The sequence below is a fragment of the Oryctolagus cuniculus genome, chromosome 3, assembly GCF_051225735.1.
Source record: "Oryctolagus cuniculus isolate XC-2025 breed Fujian yellow rabbit chromosome 3, ASM5122573v1, whole genome shotgun sequence".
Taxonomy (NCBI): Eukaryota; Metazoa; Chordata; class Mammalia; order Lagomorpha; family Leporidae; genus Oryctolagus; species Oryctolagus cuniculus.
In genome coordinates, this window is record NC_142869.1 from 135,931,959 (window position 1) to 135,959,816 (window position 27,858).

Consider the following 27,858-nt stretch of genomic DNA (forward strand, 5'->3'; position numbering starts at 1 on the left):
ATGGCAACACTGCAGGACACGCCTGGAGACATCTCTAGCTAGGGGGCCGTGTGCTTTGCTATGACTTTTGGCTAGAGCTCATGTTGTCAAAGGAAGAACACTGAAGGGAAATGAGAAGGCTGAAGGCGGCTAGTGACCTGGGGCAAGACATGGACTTAAAACTGTGGTAGCCCCCTTTTTTTTCCTTGTACATGGGGATCGTAAAGCTGACCTCAGTGTTAGGAAGGAGGGAAAGTGAGTTGCTGTTTATAAATGATCCGCACAAAAGGCATTCAGGTCGTAGACACTGCTGTTGTTGCAATCTTGCACGGAACCGGTCCTGAAGTCACATTGACAGGGTGGGATGAGCAGAGGCCGGGCTCGCTCTGCCTGATCTTGCCCAGCTGTGCAACGCCCTCCCCCGCCTTTTTTTTTTTTTTTTAACCAAGACCCCATGGAGCTTCCAAACTTGTAGCATGGAAGAGCGAAGTAAAAGGCGGCCAGGGAATGTTGCCAGAGAAGCGCTGCTTCCCCCACTTAAATTAATTTCACATGGGGCCCAGACTCGCTCTGGCCTGCGATGTACTCATTCATTCTCTCGTAGAACAAATATTTAACAGCGTGTGGAGCTCTGTGCCCATTTCTGAGTGAGCCGTGAGGCCTTGTCTCCACGTCTCAAAATCCAGGGGAGAAAAAATGCCCACGTGGGCTCTAAGACCAGCGCCTCAAAAGTCCCTAAAAAGGATTTGTCGTCTGCCCCCTTTAGGGGACGTCTGAGGGACCTGGGCATGTGTAGCCTTTATAATCATCGTTTCCTGCTATGTTATTGTAGCCTCCCCAGTCCTGCTTCTGATTTGCTTTTGCCTTCAAGGGAACAATAAGTCTTTGGTTGTTTGTATTGTTGAGACCTCCCAGATGCACTTCAGAAGCAATAGCCAAGCAATAGCCGGGGACAGGGGCTCCTTGTTAAAAATATGGCAGGGGGTGGGGGAAGCACATTTGCTTATCTGAGGCTTCCACAAAGATCAGTTCAAGGGCCTCTACCCACTCCCGCAGCTCTTCATGTTTGCTGTTTGGCATCTGGTCAATAGATGCCAAACAGGAGGCCTTGTGCGGGAGGAAGTGTTGGCGTTCATGATGCCATTCAGCTAAGCAGGACCATGGAGTCTCTGCTGAGTTCTGATTTTACAAAGAGCCTAAGTCTAACACACAGACTTTCCCTTCCACCCACAGCCGCTTCTGTAGTGTTCATTGTAATCTATAGAATATATTAAGGAGTGCAGATTACACTGGGCTTTGCAAGTCTCTGAGGCCACTAGCCTTTGGTCATGGGTTGTGAATTGTAAGGATGCATCCGGGTCAGTGAAAGCAATGCTTTGGAGCAGTTTGAGGCTATGGAGCTCACCCCTGTCCAGGTGTATGGACTAAACAACCTCTTGGGACGCACTGTTGCAGGGACGACTTAGTAATTAATGTGAACGCCAGTGGAGAAGGTTGAATGGCCCTTGGTTTGTCCAGTTACTATAGATTGCAGTCAATAGCTTGGCTTCTGTTATAAGCTAAGGCCTACAGATTTAGGAAGGGGTAGGAAAAATGTTAAAAAAAATTGTTAAGTAAATTGTAATTAGGAAAAAAAAAATCTGCCCCTACATCCCAATATTAAGTCCCTTTATTCTAATGGCACTGTATTCTGTTGATCAATGTGCAAAAGGTTTGTAAAGCTAGGATCAAAAGATGATAGACAAAAATATTGTTTAAAAACTCATTGGCGGTATTCTCTCCCTGGATAGTAGTTCCTCTGTGATGTTAAATCTGTGTTTGTAAGTGATGGGAAACTTCCGATAGTATTTTCCCTTCCAAGAATAGACCAAAAAACATCCATTCCAGAGCACCTTATCATAATGAGAACTGGAGGGCTTGGGTAAACCCTTTCCCACCCGAAAGGAAGTTTTCTGATTCGGGGACTGACGCTAGCTACTGTGGGAACCAGATGCTGTGGCAGTCCGTAAGACCACTGTGTGCTGCGTGGGTTCTGGCAACGTGACTCCTCCACTCGCACACTTCACAATGCATTGGCCTGCAGACAACGCCAACACGGAGCAGACTTTTCTGTTGCGCGGATGAAAAGGCAGTGACTTCCTTCTTCCAGGAACTGTCACGTTATGTTAAACATTATTACTGTGTCCCTCTAGGAGGTACTAGGTGCGTGTGTGTTGTGGGGGAAGGGGGCGGGGTGTAAATTTAAACCATTTTCGTGGGTCATGCCTTTCTCTAATGAGATGGGGTATAGTGCAATCACAAAGGAATTCTGGTTTCATGAAGTGTTTCGTCTCCTTGGTGACCTTCATAGATCTATTAAAAATCACCAACTTGAGAATCAAGTTCGTGAAGCTGCATACTCTGGGAGATAACCTTTTGGATTCCAGAATGGAAATCAGAGAGAAGTACTACTACGCGGTGTATGATATGGTGGTTCGAGGAAACTGCTTCTGCTACGGCCATGCCAGCGAGTGCGCCCCTGTGGATGGATTCAATGAAGAAGTGGAGGGAATGGTAAGGGAGCATCTGTGTGCTTTCTCCTTGATCCAGGGGATTCCGAAGCTCCAAATGACAGAACTATTGACTTAAGCCTTTCCCGTGTTCCAGGAATTTGAGTTTTCCAGATTTGCGTTTAGCCCACCGCACCATATTGTTGGTTGAATGTTGATTTTTCTCTTTAAAGAATTTCTTGGACATTGCTCATTTCATAGACACTGAATTCATTTTTGGAGTTTGTTGCTGCAGGCTGTTGATAATGTTGATAATTTAATCAACAAGGATTAAAAGGTTGTCTAAATAACAATTGGGTCTGCCTTTACATTAGGGGAGATTAAAAAACCACAAGCATCCAGTCTTTATGCTAGGAGGCAGAAATTGATCCCAGCCCAAAGAAAGTAGAACTTTGAACCCAGACCTGTGAGATCCCATTTTAGGGATCAAATGGCTTCTCGCCTTTCCCACTTCTGTCCTGCGTTCATAAGTGTATTTTGAAACTCAGCATGTGGTTGATTTGCCAAATGGGTAGAGAGGGTTGGGATATTCTAGTCTAATCTAGTTAGCGTAGTTGCTAGGAGACTTCTTAGAGAGCTTTAGGATTTTACAGCCAGGTAGCGCTTAGGAGACCACCTAATCCCATTCTGCTTGGGAGAAGAGACCAGGGATCTGAGCCATGCGCTACAGAGCCCTAAGTCACGAGTAGCAGGTAGAAGGGACTTAAATCTTGTCCCTGCCTCTGCCCCAGGGTTCCTGCGGGCCTTCACAATTGATGACCGGTTGACCTTCTTGCTGGTTGCCTGCTCCAAGCTTCATAGTCCTTGTCACAGAAGGTGGAGCAGTGACTGTTTTTAGCCCTTCTAAAGCTACAGCCTTCTCCTTACTCCCGTTCAAAGTCTCTCTGCATAAGCAAAGCTGGATTTTGAACAGAGCCTGGAATCTGACTGCTAGCTCTTGGAGAGAATGCCAGGTAGACAGATGGCTTTTACTTTGCAGAGGACCTCAGCTGGTGTGTGGCTGGTGTGGTGTCCCCAGCAGGGGTCTCACAGTGCATTGCACGGTTGATTGTACACTGCATGGACTTGCGGTGTGTGCTTTGGAGCTGCTGTGCAGGTTTTGTAAAACTATGGTCGTGAGCCTTCAGTCTCCTGTTCACCGAACTCCTGGCAGAGGGGTTCAGGTTGGACCTGTTTGTCCTGTTCCTGAATTGCAGTGTAGAAGCACGCAGGTGAGGTGCCTGAGGACATGCACCTCCTGCGGAATGAATTTCTATCTTCAGGGGTCTGCAGCAGGCCCCAGGGTGCCACAGCGCACAAAGCAGAGTATCGTGGGCCCTTCATAAAGCACATGATCTTGTCTCTCTGAGATTTTGTATTTTCTTGAAGGAAAAGAACAGATGTGGCAAATGGTTATTTTTTTTTCCTGCAGTCAAAATGAGATTGAAAAATTAAGTGCTGTGCCTAGAGCAAAATAAGTAAAGATGCAAACAAGGACTAAAAAAGAAGAGTAGCCATCTGGCCCGGTGCTAAAACTTGTGTGCTGTGGTTTGTTTCCAGGCTGTGTGTGATCTTACGGCTTTTGTAGATTTCTGTTACAACAAATATTTTTAAAACTCTCCAATAACTAGTTTTTTTTTTTTTTTTTTTTTTTTTGAAATTTTAAGTAGCTAATTCTATTCTGGTTTTATTTTCCCTAGATAATAAAACATTTATTCATTTATTGAATCTTTTTATGGTACGGTGGGAAGTGCATGAAGTTTGTATTCCTTAAATAAAAGGTTTCTGAGGGCAAAAAAAGTAGAAAAAATACAGAATCACAGAGGGTTAAAAAAAAAAACACTATCCAGTAACTATTTTTTGTGTTTTTTAACCTTAAGTAACTAATTCTATTCTTGTTTTTTTTCCTACATAATAAAATGTTTATTCACTTATTGAATCTTTTTATGATTTTTAATTATTAAACAATTTTTAATTTTTAACAGAATCGGTATGGTTTTTAGGTTCGAGTTTAAGAATATGAAGATATTCCCTTCTACTGAGTATCTGCTATGTAACAGGAACTGTTCTAGATGTGGGGCTTTAGCCACAAGAAAGATTGAAAACTCCTAGGGGAGGGCGAAAGTTGCAACTAAGAAACCCCGCTGTGGCAGGTTGGGTTTATCTTTTGGATGGAATCTGGAGAGCATTTGGCCTCCCTTTCTCTTAATTTGCTTTCGCTGTGTTACAATGTTCCAGGTACATGGCCACTGCCTGTGCAGGCATAACACCAAGGGCCTCAACTGTGAACTGTGCATGGACTTCTACCATGACCTCCCCTGGAGACCTGCCGAAGGCCGAAACAGCAATGCTTGCAAAAGTAAGTCTCCATCAAAGGGGCGTTTGAGACAGTCAGGATTCCAGTCTCCACTCTCTGATGGGAGGTGCTGGGCTAGTGGGCTCTCCTTGCAGAGGGAAGAAAAGCTACTACCTGTTCCCCAGCTCCGCGCCCATATACTTGGGAGACCAACGATATCCATTCAGTTAAATTAGGCTCTGTGTGTTTGGCATGACCCAGCGACTCTGGCAACCATCGTGGAAGACTGAGATGTTGTCTCTGACGTTAGACCTCTTTTTAAAGCAATAAGACCAGGAGAGAGAAAGAAAGAAAAATAAGACATCGTAGATGACTAAGGTCTAGGAAATACAGGGTAGAATTTTGGCTTTGTTTCTGTGCCGGCCCCGCTGTGACCTCTGGCACATCTCCAACCAGCCAGCTGTCAGAGATAGGACCTCGACCCCCACTGTCCTTGTCATCCCACTTCCAGTGATTCTGATAACCTTCCTACCCCGGAGGAAGCCCCCTGTCTCTGCCCTCTCTGAGATGGACTCTGCTAGAAACTCAGGGAGTGAGAGCTGGGGTGGTACGTACGTAGAACACAGCTGTCCCTGGAAGAATACCAAAGGTTTTTTGGGGTAAAGAAAAGAGAGGGAGGGAGGTGGAAAGGGGTTCAGACAAGGAGATCAACGTGAAGCGCAGGCTACGAGGATGTTCTTGTTGCTGCTGTAGAGCCCGTGCTGTGAAATGATTCTGGGGTTAACTCAGTGTATTGGGAATGGTACCGTGCAGGATACCAGAGCTACATCAGTGTGGAAGACATACCTGCCTCCCACCCCCGCAGGTGTCGTCCTGTGGGGCAGACAGCCAAGGTGGGGGTTGAGCATAAGAGTATGATGGTTCGATCTGGCCTGGGCTCTCAGGATCCTGCTGAATGGCTGGAGGAGGAACTGCTGCATCCAAGGAGGCTGGCTCGGTGGCTGTTCACTACACCCGATTGTCATTGCAGAGCCTGGCCTGGTGCAGCAGCCGGAGCAGGGGCCCAGGGGGTCCTTCACACCACGTCCCCCCACACAAGGAACCCAGACAGGTTCCTTGGCCTCTAGTTTGCTAACTGAGCTTCTTTCCTACCAACCCCACCCTCCCTCAATAAATCCAGTTAAAGGGGGGGCCTTCCCTTTGACATTGATCTTGTCACGCAGAGTGTAACTGCAACGAGCATTCCGGCTCGTGCCACTTTGACATGGCGGTGTACCTGGCCACCGGCAACGTCAGCGGGGGCGTGTGCGATGACTGTCAGCACAACACCATGGGCCGCAACTGTGAGCAGTGCAAACCCTTTTACTACCAGCACCCGGAGAGGGACATCCGGGATCCCAACGTCTGTGAGCGTAAGTTGGCAGGTGTCGCCATCTTCGGGGGATCTTGGGCATTGAGCAGTCGGCGGTTAACATCCTACTGGCAGAGCTCCAAGTATAAGCAGCAGCAGCCCCAGGCTTGTTGGTTTATCTGCTGCCTAAGACATTGTGAGTGGCATCTACGAGGTAGCCGAGCTTGCTTTGGTCTGCTTTTGTGAGATTTGGAAGGTACAAGGGAACAGGGAGTTAGGCGGAGACCCGTCGCTTTTCCTGGGCCATTGATCCTGGTGCTTTCCACTCTTCCTAGGATGCACCTGTGATCCCGCCGGTTCTCAGAATGAAGGCATCTGTGACAGTTACACCGACTTCTCAGCGGGTCTCATTGCTGGTCAGTGTCGGTGTAAACTATATGTGGAAGGGGAGCATTGTGATGTCTGCAAGGAAGGCTTCTATGACTTGAGTGCCGAGGACCCATTTGGTTGTAAATGTGAGTCCGTTTGCTGAAAAGCTTGGGGAGTTGGCGGGTACGCAATTCCTATTGCACTTTGCGATTCTCAAGCCAGACTGTGACTTGGTTTGTGTTTCTCTGCTTCCTTTTGCCTCTGATAAAAGCTTGTGCTTGCAATCCCCTGGGAACCATTCCCGGCGGGAATCCTTGTGATTCGGCGACTGGGTACTGCTACTGTAAGCGCCTGGTGACAGGACAGCGCTGTGACCAGTGTCTGGTAGGTGACGCCTCATTTACATGGGATGGGTAGTTGGTGAATGTGACATGGTTTAGTAGAGAAGGCTTTTCCCCATTGTGAGTTCTGACATCTCTCAGGTGGGTTAATGTTGACAGACACAGCAGGAAGTTATTAATGTGACAGACACAAGTAGTGGGGATTATTGGTGAATAATTTGCGAGAATGTTTCGCATCACTGTTAGAAAGACACAGGGAGCCGGCGCCGCGGCTCACTAGGCTAATCCTCCGCCTTGTGGCGCCGGCACACCAGGTTCTAGTCCCGGTCGGGGCGCCGGATTCTGTCCCGGTTGCCCCTCTTCCAGGCCAGCTCTCTGCTGTGGCCAGGGAGTGCAGTGGAGGATGGCCCAAGTGCTTGGGCCCTGCACCCCATGGGAGACCAGGAGAAGCACCTGGCTCCTGCCATCAGATCAGCGCGGTGCGCGGGCCGCAGCGCACCGGCCACAGCGCGCCGGCCACAGCGGCCATTGGAGGGTGAACCAACGGCAAAGGAAGACCTTTCTCTCTGTCTCTCTCTCTCACTGTCCACTCTGCCTGTCAAATAAATAAATAAATAAATAAGAAAGCCACAGGGAAATGCCATTTGTAGAGAATTAACAGAAGTTTTTAAAAATGGGACTGCTTACGATTACTGAGGACATTATCTAGTAGTTGTTCACCACCCAGAGAAATGTGAATCAGTTTGACTCCGAAAAGCATTTTGGAGATGTCTCAGTAGCCTGTAGAAATGTGCGTGCCTTTTGACCTGGGAATCCCCATTTCTGGGAGTCTGTCCACATGAAGTAATCAGAAAACTGGACAAAGAAGTATTCACCAGAAATTTGTTGCATCTTGTGTTAATTGTAGCGGAAGACTTGGAAGCCACAGTGGGAAAATAGCTGAGTGAATTCGGGGGCTTCTATACGATGTGATATTTGGTTGCCATTGAAAGCGACAATAACTTGAGGAAATGCTTATGCTGTTAAAAAAAAAAAAGCGTGAACAGTATCTTAATTATGTAAGAGAAAATTTCATCAAGAGGAGCGATGTGTGGAAGGAAATAAAAGTTTATAATGATGAGTCAGAGTTGAGTAATTGCAGAAAGTTAAAAAATTACTCTGCATCTTTTATAATGTTCTTATATTTTTTTTCTTAAAGATTTATTTAGTTATTTGAAAGTCAGAGTTAGAGAGGGAGAGAGAGAGAGAGGTCTTTCATCTGCTGGTTCACTCCCCAATTGGCCGCAACTGCCGGAGCTGCACTGATCCGAAGCCAGGAGCCAGGAGCTTCCTCCGGGTCTCCCATGTGGGTACAGGGGCCCAAGGACTTGGGCCATCTTCCACTGCTTTCCCAGGCCATAGCCGAGAGCTGGATTGGAAGAGGAGCAGCCGGGACTAGAACTGGCGCCCATATGGTATGGCGGCGCATCAGGCGTCAGCCTTACCTGCTCTGCTACAGTGCCTGCCCCTTTCGTATTGGTTTTATAATGCAGAGGATCTGTTGTCTGCAAGTGACATGTATGACCCCTGAATGTGTGCGTGCATGCGCGCGTGCGACTCATGCTCCCAGAGAAACTCCGGTGAAGACAATGAGTCTTTACTGCATGCTGTGATGTTAATTGGTGGGGGAAGGCTATTTGCAGGGCAGACACCAGCCTGTGATCCGGAGTTGCCGCGTGATGCCTGGTGGCACTCCGACTCCAGTGACCCACAGCCTGGGTGTATCTCAGCAGGCTGTGCCCTGGAGTTGGCTGTCTGCCTTGCAGGGGAAAGGAGCGGCTGGTGGAACAAGCAGAGCATGCCAGCACTTGCTGCTGTGGAGCCGCTTGTCTAATTGCAGGAACCCACCTTGACAGGCTTCATCTTTTGTTCTGTAGCCAGAGCACTGGGGCTTGAGCAATGATCTGGATGGATGTCGACCTTGCGACTGTGACCTTGGGGGAGCCTTAAATAACAGGTGAGTGGGGCCTCACTTCCTCTTGCGGTTGGTCCTGGAGGAGCATCGTGGCTTCCCGCAGTGATAGGACCTGTGGTTGTCTCTCTCTCTTTTTTTTTTTTTTTTTTTTTTTTTTGACAGAGTGGACAGTGAGAGAGAGAGAGAGAAAGGTCTTCCTTTTGCCGTTGGTTCACCCTCCAATGGCCGCCGCGGCCGGCGCACCGCGCTGATCCGAAGGCAGGAGCCAGGTGCTTTTCCTGGTCTCCCATGGGGTGCAGGGCCCAAGCACCTGGGCCATCCTCCACTGCACTCCCTGGCCACAGCAGAGAGCTGGCCTGGAAGAGGCGCAACCGGGACAGAATCCGGTGCCCCAAGCGGGACTAGAACCTGGGGTGTCGGCGCCGCAGGTGGAGGATTAGCCACGTGAGCCGCGGCACTGGCTTATTTCTTTTTCAATAGTATTTAGGTGTTTGTTTTCTTACACAATGAACAAGTACAAAGACAAAAAAAACCTCACGATTTTCCACTTACCTTTACTGATACCTTATAGAAAATCAAGGTAATTGAGAATTTGATGTGTTTTATGAGACTTGGTTTTTTTGGTATCAGCAAATACTTGTTCCCCCACTTCTCAGATTTTTTATTTTTGGTGTTTCACAGTGTGATAGTACCATGATTTACTTGATTATTCCCATCATTTTTGCTTTTTTAAAATAAAGACTTTTTAAAGAATTATTTCTTTATTTGAAAGAGTAACAGAGAAAGAGCAAGCTCTTCCATTTGCTGGTTCGCAGTACAGATGGCAGTAGCCAGGACAGGGCCAGGCTTAAGCCCGGAGCCACGAACTCTGGGTTCCCCACATGGGTGACAGTGACAGGGACCCAAGCACCTGGGCCATCTTCCACTGCCTTCCTAAGTGCACTAACAGGGAGCTGGATTGCAAGTGGAGCAGCTGGTACTCGAACCAGCACTCTGACGTGTAATTGCCATCACAGGCAGTGACTTATAAACCCACTGTGCTACCACATCAGCTGCTTTTAAAAAAATGTGTGACTGGGTGTCCTTGTAGATACCCTGATGGATGTCTGTATCTCAGTGGACTGGGTTACCAATGATGGAACTCAGTCCAAGTACTTGCATGTGTTTTGATCGTTCCCAGACTGATTGTGCCACCTTATTTTCCCACCAGTTAGACAAGCACCTTTTAGCCTATCTTCAGCTGCAGTTGTAATTGTCAAACATTTTGGTGTTTTTGTTGTTGTTGTTTCTTTTTTGCTAATCTAACAGATGGATGATGGACTCTTATTTTGATTTGTACAAAGAACCATTTTTTTTTCTTTTCTGTTGGGGGGGGAGGAAGAACTTCCAAGGCCATTAATGAAAATTACATATAATCATGTTTAGTTACCTTAATATACCATGGTTCCTTGACTGGATGAAGCACGAAGCTCTACCAAAAACCCTCATAGCACACATTTTGGCGTATTTGTATTACTGGAAATTTGGGGATTTGTGGGAGTGAACGAGTGAGTGAACGAGGCTTTTGGTCCGCGTTCCTGGCTCGGCGTCAGGACATCTGGTAGAGAGAGTGTCAGTGGCTGCCGAGAGAACAGGCAGATGTTTCCTCGTGGCCCCGGATCTTTCCTGAGAGAGCACACTGCATCCACGCGGCCACTGCACGGGATTCCGTGCCAGCAGCGTCGTGGGCTGCCCCCAGGGAATGGGATTCCAGGCAGAACACGTTCTGCTTGGCCTCTTATCTAGGTTTGGTCCGTTCCAGAGCAGGCAGCGGAGGCGGGACAGCGTGTAGCCTCAAACATTCCAGGGTGAATTTCTGTTCTTAGAAAATCGCCAGCAGGGAGGAAGTGAGAATGAATCCATAAAAGCAGGGAAGAAAGACCAACAGCCGTCTGCTTGACTTGCTGTGTGACTCCCAGAGTGCTTGCTGCTTCTCTGAGCATCTGATGGCTCCGTTTAAAGCTGTCATCACTCCCCAAGCCCTCGATTAGATGCAGTGGCCAATGTGACTTTCCACGTTATGTCATAAACTCAGGAATGTCCTGTGTTCCTTTACCCGAAGTGGTTCTATCTCTCGCACGCCCTTCCTCCACTGCTGTTTCACTTCCTGTCTTCTTCCACCCACGCACAGCCCCTTGGCTTGCCCTCCGATCTTGCCTGCAAAAATGTCTAAAGTCCACAGTGAGGTCATCAAGAGGGTCGGTGACACAGATTCTTAGAAAAGATGTTGGAGCAGGTCATCATGTGACCTTGCAGCGTGCTGGACAAGACGCTCAGCCTCTGGGGAGACCTCTGTCCAGGAAGCAGGGACAACACTGGAAAGAAGGCTTTGTGTCTTGGGCCTCCATCGTGTTTCATGCCGATCCTTTGCCCAGGTGTTTTCCCCCAGGAGGACTTCCCTCTGTGGTCCCTCGGGCAGGCTCTCCTTAAGCACTGATTCTACTGAGAATGTGTACTAGATGCTAGCACTCGGGAAATGCGGGCTGCACGGTTGATGGGTTACATCGCTCAGAATTATCTTACCTGATAGGATCCTTTTGCTTTGCTTTGAGTACGTAGTAATATTAAGGAGGTGTTGATTGAGTAAAAGAATTTGAGAAACAAAAGATTCTTAAGATATAAAAACGAAATGCAAGGGAACTTCAAAAAGTTCATGAAAAGATGAAATTAAAAGGTGGATTTTGATGCAAAAAAATTTGGAATCCATACATAATCTTATTTTTAAAGATATTTATTTATTTGAAAGTCAGAGTTACACACACACACACACACACACACACAGATCACTGGTTCACTCCCCAACTGGCTGCAACAGCCAGAGCTGCGTGGATCTGAAGCCAGGAGCCTGGAGCTTCCTCTGGGTCTCCCACATGGGTGCAGGGGCCCAAGGACCTGGGCCATCTTCTACTGCCTTCCCAGGCCATAGCAGAGAGCTGGATCGGAAGTGGAGCAGCCGGGACTTGAACCGGCGCCCATATAGGATACCAGAACTGCAGGCAGCGGCTTTTTACCCACTACACAACAGCATTGGCCCATCATAATTTTTCATAATTTGCACTTTCCATGAACTTTTGGAAGACATGTTGTATCCATGGATTTCAAAAATTTTTACATCAAAGTGAAACCATTTTTTAATGTATTTATTTGAAATGCAATGAGAGAAAAACAGGGAGATCTCTTATCTACTGATTCACTCACCAAATGCCCTCAATGGCCAAAGCTGGGTCAGGCCAAAGGCAGGAGTCGAGAGTTCAAGCCAGCTCTTGCACACGGGTGGCAGGAACCCAAGTGCTTGAGCATCATTGCTGTCTCCCAAGATGTGTATTAGCGGAAAGTTGGGAAAGTCGGCATAGCTCCGGCCGTTGCGGCCTTTCAGGGAGTGAACCAACGGAAGGAAGGCCTTTCTCTCTGTCTCTCTCTCTTACTGTCTGTAACTCTACCTGTCAAATAAATAGAGTAGAGTTGAGACTCCACCCCAGGCACTTCCAAATGGGATGCAGGCGGCCCAGGCAGCATATTAACTGCTGCATGAAATATGCACCCTGAACTTATCTTTTAATTTTTGTTTTTCTGCAGACATGTTGAAGTATACTCATCTGTACTCTTTAGGAGAGACAATCTCTAACTGTGATCCCAAACACTCCTTAGTTACCTTGGCCAGGTATAGAATTAAGTGCAAAACACATTTGCAACAGAATTTTAGAATTTTAAAATGCTTGATTTGAGCCTAATGAATTTTTGGTAGAAAAGCTTGGTGAGCCTTGGCTATTAGGTTGACATCTAATCTGAGCTTTGGGATATTTAAAAAGATCTAACTATGTAAGTACTATGACTCAAGTTAATGAAGTTCTCCCAGATTCCCTATTGTAATGAGTAAATCAGAATTCATGGCAATGGTTGCTAAGTAAATGCTACTTGTGTGTGTATACAAACATTGAAAAATAGAAATACTTTTCCAGGATCCTTCAAAACCTATTTTATTCTTTTATTCATTGGGATTTTTATTCTTGGCCTGATGTCGACCACTTTCTTTTTTTTTTTTTTAAGATTTTATTTATTTATTTGACAGGTAGAGTTACAGACAGTAAGAGAGAGAGACAGAGAGAAAGGTCTTCCTTCCATTGGTTCACTCCCTGAATGGCCGCAACGGCCGGAGCTATGCCAATCTGAAGCCAGGAGCCAAGTGCTTCTCCTGGTCTCCCATGGGGTGCAGGGCCCAAGCACTTGGGCCATCCTCCACTGCCTACCCGGGCCACAGCAGAGAGCTGGACTGGAAGAGGAGTAACCGGGACTAGAACCCGGTGCCCATATGGGATGTAGGCACCGCAGGCGGAGGATTAACCTAGTGCACCACGGCACTGGCCCCGACCACATTGTTGAAGGGGTCTGTATCCTAGATGGAAGTCCCCAGCTCTCCCTAGGCGTTTCAGCCACACATGACTTCTGCATCTCTTTTAGCACTGATGTCATTCTTGTTTGTATATAAGCAGGCTCTCTGGATGGAGACTGTGCCTTATTTGTTTGTGCATCTCCCTGGCACCCAGCACAGGGAGCCTTGTGGGTGCTTCCTAAATACAGGACTGGAATGTCTTGTCCTTTGAAGCTATGTGAGCTGAAGCACAGAGCTTTTCATCAGGGTGCTGAGTGACTGTGGCATATCCAGCCCGATGGTGGTTGGACATGAGGACATGGTAGAAGACACCTGCAACCCATTCGAAAGTGGGCAGGGGTGGGATGGGGGTGATGATCCTGTGGAAGATACGGGTGGTGCTGGGTGCTAATTGGACCGACTCTCCTATGTAATCAGTTGCAGAGAAGGTGTCAGCGTTGGGCAGAGTGGTTGGTTTATTCTGAACGATGCTTTTGATCCTTTGATTTTTTTTCAGCCTTGTTCCTTTGTAATAGAGAGAAGGTTAAAACTGTTTTCCCTGCTTATCACTATTCTGATGAAACGGAATTTTTCTTCCAAAAGAATTTTTAAGTATGGCTAATTTCCATATTACTTATGAGAAATCCCTCTTATTAAGATCTGTACCCACTGAGAAAATAGAGGGCCAGTATTGGGTTTCTTATTACTGCCGTAACATAAATGTACTGTGTTACAGTTCTGAAAGGCATGGTCCCTCTGGGCTGAAATCAAGACACGAGTAGGGCTGTGTCATTCCCTCATAGCTCTATGGGGAGAATTTGTTTCCTGCTCATTTGGATTGTTGACAGAATTTCAATTCCCTGTGGTTGTAGGATGAGGTCCCTGCTTTCTTGCTGGCTGTCAACGAAGGGCCATTCCCAGCCCCTGGAAGCTGCCCAGTTCCCTGGCTGATGGCTCCTTCCTCCATCTTCAAAGCCAGCATGATGGGTCAATTAAATCTCTTTTGCCTCGTAGTAACATATCTACTGGTTCCAGGAATGAGTGCGTGGGCATCTGTGGGGGCCATTATTCTGCCTACCTTGGGGCCTTGTTAGTTTATCTTAGGTCATTATCCAACCTTACTGATCCAATTAGTGGGGTCCGTGTCTCCTTCACAGGGAATTTGTGGAGGGCAGATCCAAAGGTATACAATGCACTGTTTCTATTAGATGTTTTTTTTTTTTAAAAAAAACTTGAACATAGGAAAGAATAATTACATGCCAAAAATCATTTGTAACCTTGGGAGACAGGTTTGAGCTTGGTTTTTGAAAACTGAGCAAGACTCGCAGGTGCATCAGGTAAGTTGGAGAGGGCTTGGGGGGCGGCGAGGTCATTGCACATAGAAGGGAAGGGATGAGGCAGGATCGAAGTCTGAGCTGCTCTCGACTGTCCCTGCTTCCATCACTCTTGCTGTCTCTCTGCCTGTCAAAATCCTCTCCAAGCTTCGGGGCCCTCTCTCCACTCAATCAGATGAACGATGTCTTCCGCTAGATTCATAGCGCTTTGCTCGAGCTGTGTAGCTTCTTAATTGCATTTTGACTTGTGACATTGACTCACGGCTTTGTTTTTCATCTCTCCAGTTAGATTGTAAATTCTGGAAGTTAGGGATATTCCCCCCCCCCCCCATTTTTTTCCCCTCCACATCATTTAGTCAGAAACAATACACTTAACCAAAACAGTAAGGATTGACTAAGAAAATAGACAATGGACTAAAATAGGAAGTTATTGACACCAGGGAGTTATAGCTTCCAGGGCCAATATTTGCTTAGTAAATATTTGTGGAAGAGTATGACGAGTGTGGCTCGTTGAAAGCAAAGGGCGGACACCAGAGGTGGTGGGGGTTGTTGGCCGAGGATGGGGCTTGGACCCTGCGGAGAGCTGACCAGTGGCATCATGGCTTGATACGTGCTTAGAAGCAGCAATTGTGGGTTTTTGTGAACCAGTGAAAGCAGTGCTGTGAGAAGACGGGCCGAGAGGTGGTAGGCAGGAGTGATGGGATAGGACAGGGGCAGAGATGAGTTTGTGGGCACTTGAGGAATTTGCTAGAATGTTAGGTATGGAATGATGACAAGCTGGACTAAGATAGTGACTGGCATGATGAGAGGATGCTGCCGAGTTGAGAAACACCTTGAAATAAAACTTGAATATTGAGATGAAGGAAAAAAGAAGGTTGAGTCTCACCCACTCCATGAGAACTTGGTCTGCTATCAGAAATTGCAGCACTCAGGATAAGAAGCCAGTGTGAGAGGTGATGAGCAAGATGAGAATTGGAGAGGACAAAGCTTGGGACTGTCTGATAGGTGAACTGGAGACGGAAAAGCGGAGCAGAGCCAGGAGCTGTCGGGGTGACGGCCACCTGCGGGGGCGCCAGGTAAAACCACAAGAGGGGGTTCACTGAGGGAGCCTGCGCAGTGGGAGCCACGCCTCTGAGTGACAACCGCTCTGATTGGCCGGGCTGGTGGGGGGGGGCGGGGTATCTCTTTGCTGTGAGCAGGCTCTCAGGGACGCGTTCCTTGCGCACCGTTTGTGCTGCAGCTTGAAGGCCCCTCCCGAGTCTGCTGGGCTCTGTCTCCCCGCCTTCCGCTGCTTGTTCTCCAGTGATTGCACGTGAAGGGCCCAGTTATTCTCTTCCTCAGTGGTTCATGGTTCTGACAGTTGTTCCCCTAGTGAAACATGCACTAGGGAGGCGAGGAGGAGCTTCTTGGCCACGCGGTGTTGGCATCCGATGCCTGGAATCCTGAGAACGGCTTTCCTTTGTGGACGCAGCCGAGAGGCCAGGTCCTAATTGGAACAAGCTGTCCTGTGCGGGCATTGGGCTGCGGGGGACATTTTCGCTCAACTGCCTGAGTGTTAGATCTTCTTGGGAGTTGCAGCTTGCGTTTGGTAATTGATTTAATACACATTCTGGGACGAGAGGGGAAAACAAAAGAACTTTGAGAATAGATTAAAGCAAGAATTCCAAACCATGGCGTCCCTTCCATGGCTGTGTATTTTTTGGGTTTTACTTTGTACACAAAATGGTGATACTGTGGGAAAAGACAAAACACAGGCAAAGAACAAAATGTGAATACATTGTGGTTTATCTGTAGGCCTTTGGTACCTGAACCAGCAATGACTAGTAGTTTCATTGTGTTCATTAAATCTTCTATTCTTTGTTCAGAATCATCCCTTTGAGATACTGTTCAACCAGTGTTGACCGAGGACACACTCAGGCCTACAGGTGGTGAGGGTTGGGGAGCTGAGGTCAGTCAGGCCTAATCTAGGCCTCGGAGGAGATCAGTCAAGTAGAAGTTAGCCAGGAGTTGTTAACAGTTATGCTGCTATGGAGCGAGCGGTCAGTGTCATAGCAAGTGCAGACAAGGAGCAGGGGAGACCATAGACAGCCCACTTGAGAATGGCAGAGGGAGGGAACCAAACAAAAAGATTGAGTGACAGCTGGCGCCGTGGCTCACTAGGCTAATCCTCTGCCTTGCGGCGCTGGCATACCGGGTCTAGTCCCGGTCGGGGCGCTGGATTCTGTCCTGGTTGCCCCTCTTCCAGGCCAGCTCTCTGCTGTGGCCCGGGAGTGCAGTGGAGGATGGCCCAAGTGCTTGGGCCCTGCACCCCATGGGAGACCAGGAGAAGCACCTGGCTCCTGCCATCGGATCAGCACACTGCGCCGGCCATGGCGGCCATTGGAGGGTGAACCAACGGCAAAGGAAGACCTTTCTCTCTGTCTCTCTCTCTGTCCACTCTGCCTGTCAAAAAAAAAAAAAAAAAAAAAAAGATTGAGTGACAAAGATTAATGATGGGAGCCTAAGCTGGGCTTGGCAACGGATGTAGGCTTTGAAGACCCAGTCCCTCAACCTGAGTGAGCACCTCGCACGAGGCAAGCTTTTTTTTACTTTTAAAACTTTATTGAGATCCCTCCCATCTGCTGGCCCCTCCCCCAAAGGCCCAAATGGGCAGAGGCAGGGCCATAGCAAGGGGGTGGGAGGGAAATGTTTGATCCCAGGTGGGTGACATAGGGAGGGGGTGGGGCGGGCGGGTTGCGTTAGCAGGGGGTGGAACAGAAAAGTAGCCAGGAACTTACTCAAGCCACTCTCCACTTCCGCCCTCAGCTTGTAGTTCTGTGCATTGAGGGAGCTCCTCCCGCACGGAGTGGCTGGGTTCCATTCTCACCGCAGGGCCCAAGCTTTCGGATTCTAAACAGAAGCACCTGTGTAGGGCTTGGGGCTAGGATTGCTGAGCTACCCTCCCAGGACGCAGGGAAACACCTTCCGGGTTACTACGCCCCCCACAGCATGGCAGGGCCCCTGCCCAACCCAACCACACCAGACCAGACCTTGGTGTTACTGGGTGAGCTCTGGGAGGTGTGGCCCAGCATAGGCAGGGCCAGGGAGCTGTCCCCACTGCAGTACGTGCAGCCCAGTAGTGGGACAAGGCTTGGAGAGGTTGAATGCACATATATAAATACCAAAGAGACATTTGTCCCTCTAGGTGGTGGTGGCAGCGGCTGCATGAAAGAGAAGGAAGTTGACTTTCTGGGCTGCCGGGTGGTGGTGCAGAAGGGCTACAGCAGGGGTTGTGTGTGAGCTGAGTCTTGGAAGAGGAACAGGTGGCTCTTTGATGAGGGGAGAAGAGAGAAGGCCGTCCCAGGCTGCAGGAACAGCAGAAGCAAAGGGAACTGACTCAAGAGTCATGTAGCACACTTGAGAAATGGCAGATAGTTCAGTAGGGTTGGAGAGGTCGGGAGGGAGACACAGCTGGAAAGAGAAAGGAAGGCCAGATGGCCAAAGTCCTGGTGCACCTCCCCGAGTTCAGTGTGCCAGGAGGTGGGTTATGGTGGGATGTTATGGGATGTTACGGTGGGTGCATCTTAGAAAGGTCACTTGGGCAGCTGGGTGGAAGGCCACAGTTTGGGTTGGGAAATTCGACAGTAGCTTGTACATTTTGATTAGGCTGGACTTCGTTGGTAGTGATGCCTTCGTTCCAGTAGAGAATATGGGAGGCATTGAATGCTTCCGTTTTGGATCCATGGATTTGGGGTGCCTCGGGGACCCCCCCCAATTGGAGATGTCCTTCAGGGAGTTGAACATTTGGATCCAAGGCCCAGGAAAAGGGAGTATAGTTGGAAATAAAACAGAAGGTAGAAGATATCAAAGCCGGGAAGGGATTATGTGTGCATCAAGATGGTGTGGATTGAGCAAGGGAGGGCAAGGGTGGTAAAACCGAAGACAGCAGGTCTTGACAGATTTCATTGTCATGCTTTGCAGTTGGGATTAATTCATTGGCACTATTTTTTTTCCACACATTTGTATGTATTTTCTGAAGGAGTTGAGAAACTTCTACATAAACTCAAGGGCACTTCAAAAAGATCAGGGAAAAATTGAATGAGAGATACATTTATTTTGGTAGAAAAAATGTGTGAAAATCATTCATTTTTTTCATGCATTTGCGTGAATTTTTGAAGGCCCTTTGTGCACGTCATGTTGGATGGTGCACGTAGAACAGCTTGCAGTGGCTAATTTATGCCCATAGCAGCCCCAGCTGACCTCGTCCTGTTCCCTTGCAGTTGTTCCGCGGAATCAGGGCAGTGCTCGTGTCGGCCCCACATGATCGGGCGTCAGTGCAACGAGGTGGAATCTGGATACTACTTCACCACCCTGGATCACTACATCTATGAGGCCGAGGAGGCCAATCTGGGGCCGGTGAGTAGGGGAGTGGTTGGCAGGTTGGTGAGGTGGCACTCTGAGGGGCGGGAATGCCACACACACATGCTTTGCCAAGAGGCTGGCTAAGAAGCACTTTGGTAAGTAAGGATCAGGACTGTGCATGCTGAGAGTGGCCGTATTTGCAGCTAAGTCTTGTCTGGAACGTACAGAGCTTTGGAGCATTCACTAATAAAGCTTGTGATTGGTTGAAGGAACTTGACCCTATGAGACACAGTTTTCCTCCATTTTTCTAGTTGTGCTGCAAATGTATTATTGACTTGACTTTGCCTGGGCTTGTTTTGGTTGTGAGCCCCAATGTTAGTGACTTCAAGGCTAGGTCTGACACTTCAGCTGCGATGGCTGGAACAGCTGGAGATTGGCAGGCTGCTGTCTGAACACGTTCTCTTGAACTTCCTCATGGCATGGAGGAGTTAGGATAGCGAGAGTTCTCCAAGAAGGAGAAAACAAACTGCCAGGTCTCTTCTTGCCTGGGCTCAGAGGTCCCAGGTATCATTTCTGCAGGCCAGCCCAGACATACCACAAGGATTGCATACGTTGTACCTCTTGATGGCTAATGGATGCAGATGGGTAGTGGGATTGAAGGACTTGATGGTGGCCATCTTGGAGATGACCACCCACAGATACTCTATTAAAAATCAGAATGAATCAGTAGTGAGCATTCCTGAGCACGTCACCTTTCTTCACTTGTACTTGGACCCTGAAACTGACACCAGTGAGAGAGACAGAGCTGGAGTAATCCACTAGATACGCACCACCCTGTAGAGAATCCCGCCCCTCCGGGGCTTGCTTGCACAGCACTGGGGATGTTCTTTGCTTCCCGTGTGCCTTTTTCCTGGCTACATCATGTAAGATATGTCGCAATCCTTTGATTTCTGTCACCAATGCCAGAAAACTAAAAAAGGGGTGGGCGTTTGGTGCAGTGGTTGCAATGCCTCTTAGGATGCCCACATCCCTTATCAGAGTGCCCGATCACGGTTTCCTGCTAATGCCTACCCTGGGAGGCAGTAGGTGACGGCTCAAATAGTTAGGCCCCTTGCTAGCCACATGGGGAGAGCTGGATTGAGTTCTGGGCTCCTAGCATTGGCTTGGCCCAAAAGCAGCTGTTGGGAGGCATTTGGGAGAGTGAACCAGGGGAAGGAATATCTCTTTGTCCATCGTTTACTATCTTTCTGCGTTTCAAATAAAATGCAAATAACACATTTTTTTAAAACCCTAAAAAGAAACCAATTTCCTATTTATGTAGTGAAACTTTTATAATCTACTGGGGGGAATGGGACTGCAGAAAGTGGATGTGAGATAGCCACACTTTTGAATCTTTGGATGATTTCAGATTTCTTTGTTGAATGTCAGTGCTTTGCAGTTGAAACAAAGCGTAACCACTTCCCCCTTGTGCCCAGGGAGTCAGCATAGTGGAGCGGCTGTACATCCAGGACCGGACTCCCTCCTGGACTGGAGCTGGCTTCGTCCGAGTGCCTGAAGGAGCTTATTTGGAGTTTTTCATTGACAACATACCCTATTCGATGGAGTATGACATCCTGATTCGCTATGAGCCTCAGGTAAAGAAGCCTCTCAGTGGCCTCTGTGTGTGTGTATGTGTGTGTGTGTGTGTATGGAAGGGGGAGGGAGGTATTGCACTTCTGATGGATAATGCCATTTTTATGAACTCTAGAGGTTGCATCAGAACAGATAGTCCCAGAAATCTCACCTCCTCCATGAAGTGAGAACGTACAGTTATCTTGAATCCACTTTGGCGAACACAGAGTGATCTGTTAGCTGTGCTGATGAGAATGCATCCAAAACCCTCCTTCCCCCCGTGGCCTGGCTGCACAGAGACACAGGCATCATAGGCCCCTCCCGGCAGAGAAAGGCGCAAGAGAACAGGTGACAGCAGAGACAGGTGACAGGAATGGTCCAGAGTCTGCCAAGGTGTCCCAAGATGTCCCGGCAAGAATCGGATCTTGGCTTCAAAGTGTGCATGGGGATTTTGATAAACAGAGACAAGCGTTAAGTAAGGAGCAGCATGAGCAGAGAAAAGGGGTTCCCCGTAGCTGGCTAAGGTTGGGGGCAATGCTAGGATCACTAGAGAAATGTCATCTCTGTCTTCACGGGAAACTATCTGAGGATTTTCGGTGGGGGATTGTCATTATCGGAACTGTTTTAAAGTGGGCAGAAAGGGACACTAGAGAGGTTGGGAGGCATTTCAGCATTCAGAGCTGGGGGAGAAGTGATTTGTGACTAAGGCTAGATCAGGGCAGAAACAAAGGAAACAGTGCCAAGGGAAGGGGATGGTGGCTGTGTCTTCCGTTCAAACTTGGCACATGATGGATTGGGAGTGGTCTTCAGAAACAGGGACCGTGGATGGCTGCACATGGTCCTTTTGCTTGTTTGTTTTTCGTTCTAGCTCCCCGACCACTGGGAAAAGGCTGTCATCACTGTGCAGCGACCAGGAAAGATTGCAACCAGCAGCCGATGTGGTAACACTGTTCCCGATGATGACAACCAGGTGGTGTCGTTGTCCCCGGGCTCAAGGTCAGTGTGACAGTGGTTTGCAGCTCCACAGAACAAGCTCGCACCTTTAAGGTTGTTCTCATTTCTCTGAGGTGGGCGAGCGACCCTTTCAGAGCCAGATGTTGAGTTTCCTCTTTGGAAATTATCACCATAGCACCTCGATTTTTTTTTTTTGGGGGGGGGGGGGTTGCTGAAAGGCTGACTCGATATTGTCTCTTGCTTGGGGGCAGGTACGTGGTCCTTCCTCGCCCCGTGTGCTTTGAGAAGGGCATGAACTACACGGTGAGGCTGGAGCTGCCGCAGTACACCTCCTCCGACAGTGACGTGGACAGCCCTTACACATTCATCGACTCAGTAAGTGCATGGTCCCCTCTCACACGTGTAGGGGAGCCATGGCAAAAAGCGTCCAGCTAGTTCCTCAGGCTGGGGGTTTGTTCATTCATTTTCCTTTGCTCTAACAAAATGCTGTAGATTGGGTAAGGTAACAAGAAATGAAAATTCCATAGCCACTGTTTTTTTTTTTTTTTTTTTTTTCCCAAGAGTTCAGAACATGGCACCAACATCTGCCTGGTTCTGGTGAGGGCCCCCTCTTCAGAGAAACTGGGTCCTGCAGGAAGTGCATTTATTGCTTCCGGGGTGATGACCCTATGACTCAATCACCTCCCAGCAAGCTCCGCCTCTTAAAGGTTCTACCACCTCCAGGGATCACCACACTGAGGACCAAGCTTTGTGGCAAAGACCCTGGCCACATCCAAACCATAGCAAGGGGTGATACCCAGCAGTTAGGCAGAATCCTTTGTTCTTGCCTCTGCCATTACTTTGTATATAAAAATATCCTCTGTGGAAAGGATTTATTCCACATCCTTCCTTCTAAAGACAGGAAATGCCGTAACATAGCATTGCAGGGGTGGCATTTAGCCTAGCAGGTAAGATGCCAGTTGAGGTGCCTGTGTCCCATAATGGAGTGCGCGGCTCTGCTGCCTGGCTCCTGGCTCCAGCTTCCTGTTAATGCAGACCCTGGGAGGCAGTGGTGATGGCTCAAGCAATCGAGTTCCAGATACCTACATTGGAGACCTGGATAATATTTCCAGCTTCAGTCTCAGCCCATATCTGGCCAGTGCAGGCGGATGGGCAGTAAGCCTGCCTGCTCCCTCTCTCTCTACCTCGCAAATAGGAAAATTTTCTAAAAAAATTTTTTTTAATTTTTGACAGGCAGAGTTAGACAGTGAGAGAGACAGAGAGACAGAGAGAAAGGTCTTCCTTTTTCCGTTGGTTCACCCCCCAAGTGGCTGCTATGGCCGGTGCTGCGCTGATCCGAAGCCAGGAGCCAGGTGCTTCCTCCTGCTCTCCCATGCGGGTGCAGGGCCCAAGGACCTGGGCCATCCTCCACTGCCTTCCTGGGCCACAGCAGAGAGCTGGACTGGAAGAGGAGCAACCGGGACAGAATCTGGCGCCCCGACCGGGACTAGAACCTGGGGTGCTGGCGCTGCAGGCGGAGGATTAGCCCATTGAGCTGCAGCACCGGCCAAAAAAATTTTAAATTGCATTTCACCACCATCAAACTCTGTATAATCTATTTAAACATTTGCCTGACAAGATTATTTCAGAACAGTATGAGCTGGATTTCTTTGGTCCGAGCCACAGAAGTATCTGGGGTTTCTATGTGTTTACCTGCTTCACCCAGGGTGTGGGCACTACCTCAGGATGTGTCGCTGTCCTCTGTTCTCTGCAGCTTGTCCTCATGCCGTACTGTAAATCCCTGGACATATTCACCGTGGCAGGGTCGGGAGATGGGGTGGTCACCAACAGTGCCTGGGAAACCTTTCAGAGGTACCGATGTCTGGAGAACAGCAGGAGCGTTGTGAAAACGCCCATGACAGATGTTTGCAGAAACATCATCTTCAGCATTTCTGCCTTGCTGCACCAGACCGGCCTGGGTAGGTACTGCGTAGGGGCTGCAGTGGCGGCTGCTTCCAGCTCCCAAAGTGCCCTGGGGTGGTGCCCTATTTGCGTCCTACAGCACCTAGGAAATGGTGTTTCAGCTTTGCTTGCTGCTTATATTTTCAGCGACATTTTGGTGAATGAGTACCATGCACGACGGATAGTCAAGAAAGATAGAAATAGCAGGGGGAAATCAATGAGGCTACAACCCTTCTCTAGGCAAGCGCGGGGGTTGGGATAGGATCAGAGAAGCATCCAACAACTGAACCTTGTTCTTCTCTTTCCAAGGGCACAGCCAGCCCTGAAGGTCACGGGGCTCTGGGGTAATGTTCTGTGATATTTGAGCGCTGAAGGCCAGGGGTGAAAACCTTAATGACCTCCAGCATAGAATAAGCTGCTTTGATCACCCCCTCCAGGCCCTGTTTCTTCCCTCCCACCCGTCACCGGAACGGTATTTTAAACTGAGGTTCTGAAAAAGCCGACAGAGGAAGGGACCTGGGAGAGCATGGGGGAGGGCAGTGGAGTGAGTCGGAGGCAGGTGTGACGTGCTGCCTTGTTTCTCAGCTTCTGTCCTCTGTCGCCGCCCCCCTTCTCCCCACAGCTTGTGAATGCGACCCCCAGGGCTCACTGAGTTCCGTGTGTGACCCTAATGGAGGCCAGTGCCAGTGCCGGCCGAACGTGGTGGGAAGAACCTGCGACAGGTGTGCCCCGGGCACCTTCGGCTTCGGCCCCAGCGGATGCAAACGTAGGTTCAGCCGCAGCCCTGCCTGTGCAGGGTGGGCAGGGCTCCAGGACTCCTTCCTGAGGTGCTTCCCCCGGAAGCGGGTCGGGAGAGCCCGTGAGCACGCTGAGCTGGCTACCCGGGCGCTTCTAAAAGGGGACATGTTTGCTTGTGATGAGTTTCTCAAGGGGCTTTCTGGCTTGCCTCTTTCTGCAGCTTGTGACTGCCACCTGCAAGGATCGGTCAACGCCTTCTGCGATGCCATCACTGGCCAGTGCCACTGTTTCCAGGGGGTGTATTCTCAGCAGTGTAATCGATGCTTGCCTGGGTACTGGGGCTTTCCCGCCTGCCAGCCCTGCCAGTGCAATGGGCATGCTGACGACTGTGACTTGGTGACAGGGCAGTGCCTGGGCTGCCAGGACTACACCACGGGTCATAACTGTGAAAGGTACGTGGGCGCTCCCTCTCCAGAGGAGAGAGAAGCGGGGAGGGGGGGGCGTCTTTGGGCAAACAGCATCTCAGATAAACAAGACAATTCCTCTGCACCAGCCTCCCTGTTGCAAATTTGTTTCCCATGACCTGAGTGTTTTCTAGGAACTCATGGATCACTGGGTACCTCCTGTGTGCCAGGTCCTGCTCTATTGCTGGAATATGGCAGACAATGAAGAGCAACATGAACCCTCCCTGTTGGAGACCCATGCTAGAGTCTACCATGCATGGGTTTAGAAATAATTTCTCTCGCTGGATTCTGGCCAGGGATGGGAGTTGTGAAATGTCCGTGTCTGATGTGGGTCAAAGGAGAAATCAAATCCAAACGGAATTAGTCATGTAAATTGCTTTGTTTTTCAAAAACATTTCATGCAACTAGTGTCCAGGAGACTATATCAAATAGGCACCGTTAGATGAGATCTCCAGTTAGCATGTGTTAATTGAGTAATTGTTATGACTGCAGAACATTGCAGTAGCTAGGTAGAGACAAGACAGTAGGGAAGGCTTCCTGGGACATTAACAGCCTAGCTTAGCAGATGAACAATAGCCTATAGGAAAAATTTACATGCTGACTTCAACTGTTCATTGCTCATTAAGAAATGCAGGCACAATGTTAGAATCCACTTGGGCAAGGTTACATTCTTTTTTTTTTTTTTTTAATGAGCTAGTTATTTATTTGAAAGGCAGAGTTGCAGAGAGATAGAGGCAGAGAGAGAGAGAGAGAGAGAGAGAGAAGTCTTCCATCTGCTGGTTCACTCCCTTTGATATCCCAGGGGGCTGCAATGGCTGGAGCTGCGCTGATCCAAAGCCAGGAGCTTCTCTGGGTCTTCCCACGCAGGTGCAGGGGTCCAAGGACTTGGGCCATCTTCTACTGCGTTCCCAGGCCATAGCAGAGAGCTGGATTGAAAGTGGAGCAGCCGGGACTCAAACCGGTGCCCATATGGGATGCCGGCGCTTTGCAAGTGGCAGCTTTACCTGCTACACCATAGCACTGTCCCCTAGTGTCTACTTTGCTATGCCAGTAAATTTGATCTCTTTTAATACCCATCCATTGTATATCAGATTTTACGTTCTTATTGGTGTCTACTTTTGTATCCTGCTGTATGTTTTTCCATTATTTTTCTCTCAAAGGGAGATAGCGAATAAATATGAAAGGGACAAATGGGAAACTAAGAATGACAAGGAGAAGAGAGTAGGGTGGGAAAGAGGAACACAACACAGGTGGTTGTGGACAAGGCTGATTTGAACTTGGACACACTGTGCAGTCGTTGAGAGAGCATGCTGTGAGAGCCTGGGACTAATTGTGTGTTTTCTTGGTAGAGGGTTTTGATTTTACAGGAGGAGGGGAAAGGGTGTAGGAGCAGGACCCATTTCCAGTTCTAGGTTTGGATGGCAGTGCTTTGCTGAAGTGTTGGCAGTTCTGCTGTCTAGTTGGAGCCAATTTCTCATTGCTGCTCACTGCATTCCAAGGTGATTGGAGTTTCAGTTCCATAAATCTAAAAAGAAATTCTGCCCAGATTGTTCCCAAGGGGAAGAAGTGTGGGGGGAGGCAGGAAATGAGCATTCCGTGTCTGTGGTGATGTCTTTGGAGTTCTTTCGCCCGGAAAACTCTCATGGAAACTTTCTCAGCCGTCCCCGCACAGAGTTGCTTCATCGATGTGGAGTCTTCCAGCACAGAACTACCGAATAAGTTTTAGGGTCACTTCTGTGTCTAATCAGGTTGGTGGTTCGTCTCTTCCTAAGAGCTTTCCTCTTCTGTTCCTTCATCTTTCCCCTTGTTTAAAAACACAAGACCCCTGCTTGCAAAATGAGAAAAAAAAAAAAAAGAAAGAAAGAAAGAAAGAAAGAAAAAGAAAAATGAGCAAATTGGAAATCCCTAGACCAGGGTTGCAAGCTCAGTTCTGATTCTGTAACCATGGGTGAGCCGGAGTGCCCAGCTTTCTCTAAGTAGAAAAATTAGGCTGCAGCGATGATCTCCAGAATTCCTCCGGCTATTAGGTTACAGGAAAGAAAGTAGCCCAGTTACTGCTCTTCTACTCAGCATGGCCTGGTAGGAGAATTTCTCGCTGAAAGCCCCGAGGCTGAATTCAAGTCCTGGCTCATCATCTAAGCAAGGCATGTGACCTCTGCAAATCTCTTAATCTCTATCCCTCCCTTGTCTCATAGAGGCGAGGGGACTGACCTGTGGGGTTTGGGAGTTAAGAAATCACATCCCTCATTGCTGCCCAAGCTTGGAACCACGGGGAGAGAGGGAGAGTGTGGCTGAGTGCCTCCTGTGTCTGTTGGCCTTGGCACTGGGGAAGGCTGGATTGCAGGCTGTGGTTTTTGACCTGTGGCTTCCACAGGCTTGCTGACAGCTTACCCCTCCCTGGCAGAGGCAGACAACTATATGCCATGCCTACAGGGGCAGATTCCCTAGTACAGGAAGGGGGCCACTGATGGGCCAGTAGCGTTTATCTACCGAGATGCTGTTGAGTGGGGAGGGGTCGGGCGAGGTCTCCTTAATGCAGTGGTCCTGGCGCGTGTGATCCCCGTGTTAGCAGTGTATCAGCAGCACCTAGGACTTGCTCAGTCAGACTTGCAAGGGAGGAGCCCCACGATCTGACTCTCCAAGGCTGCCGGGTGAGTCTGACTGGAGCTAAGGTTTGAGAACTCTCTGCTCCAGCAGGAATTCTTCTGCGTGCACACTTGGCCAGTGGGGAAGAAGGTTCTCAGAGCCGTCTCTAAGACTTGTCCTGCAACAGATTTTGTACAACTGTGGGTCATGGCTCGCTGTCTTCTGTGATTCTGCAGGTGCTTGGCTGGTTACTATGGTGACCCCATCATTGGGTCGGGTGATCACTGCCGCCCTTGCCCTTGCCCGGACGGTCCCGGCAGTGGCCGCCAGTTTGCCGGAAGCTGTTACCAGGATCCTGTTACTTTGCAGCTTGAGTGTGTGTGTGATTCTGGATATATTGGTAAGTTGTGTGCAGACTTTGGGAGGCAAAGAAGAATGAAAGGGAAACCAGTTCATCTCACATTCCCAGTCCTTCATCAAAAGTGAAGGCAGTCTGACATGTAGAAGAAGTTCTTTGCCCACTTGGCTTGTCCAGGTAGCATCAATTCTGGGGTCTTGGTGTGATAATAATGTTACAACAGAGCAGAATGGCAAGTTCCTTTAAATCCATAAACAAAACCTGGTGAGATACTTTTCTGTTATTAAAGATTCATTTGCATTTTA

The 27,858-nt window shown here is 48.7% G+C and overlaps 1 protein-coding gene across 1 annotated transcript in view; it reads left to right on the forward strand.

Annotated features, from left to right (window-relative positions):
- The window catches only part of LAMB1 (laminin subunit beta 1), a 73,479-nt gene that overhangs the window by 16,454 nt on the left and 29,167 nt on the right, over positions 1 to 27,858 (forward strand). The window contains exons 8-21 of the mRNA XM_051849689.3: positions 2,330 to 2,532; positions 4,746 to 4,866; positions 6,027 to 6,215; positions 6,490 to 6,669; positions 6,795 to 6,907; positions 8,781 to 8,860; positions 18,820 to 18,955; positions 20,377 to 20,535; positions 21,381 to 21,508; positions 21,718 to 21,841; positions 23,220 to 23,424; positions 24,030 to 24,173; positions 24,366 to 24,597; positions 27,432 to 27,595. Of these exons, the coding sequence (XP_051705649.1) occupies positions 2,330 to 2,532; positions 4,746 to 4,866; positions 6,027 to 6,215; positions 6,490 to 6,669; positions 6,795 to 6,907; positions 8,781 to 8,860; positions 18,820 to 18,955; positions 20,377 to 20,535; positions 21,381 to 21,508; positions 21,718 to 21,841; positions 23,220 to 23,424; positions 24,030 to 24,173; positions 24,366 to 24,597; positions 27,432 to 27,595 (2,178 nt within the window). The remainder of the gene's footprint in view (positions 1 to 2,329; positions 2,533 to 4,745; positions 4,867 to 6,026; positions 6,216 to 6,489; positions 6,670 to 6,794; positions 6,908 to 8,780; positions 8,861 to 18,819; positions 18,956 to 20,376; positions 20,536 to 21,380; positions 21,509 to 21,717; positions 21,842 to 23,219; positions 23,425 to 24,029; positions 24,174 to 24,365; positions 24,598 to 27,431; positions 27,596 to 27,858) is intronic.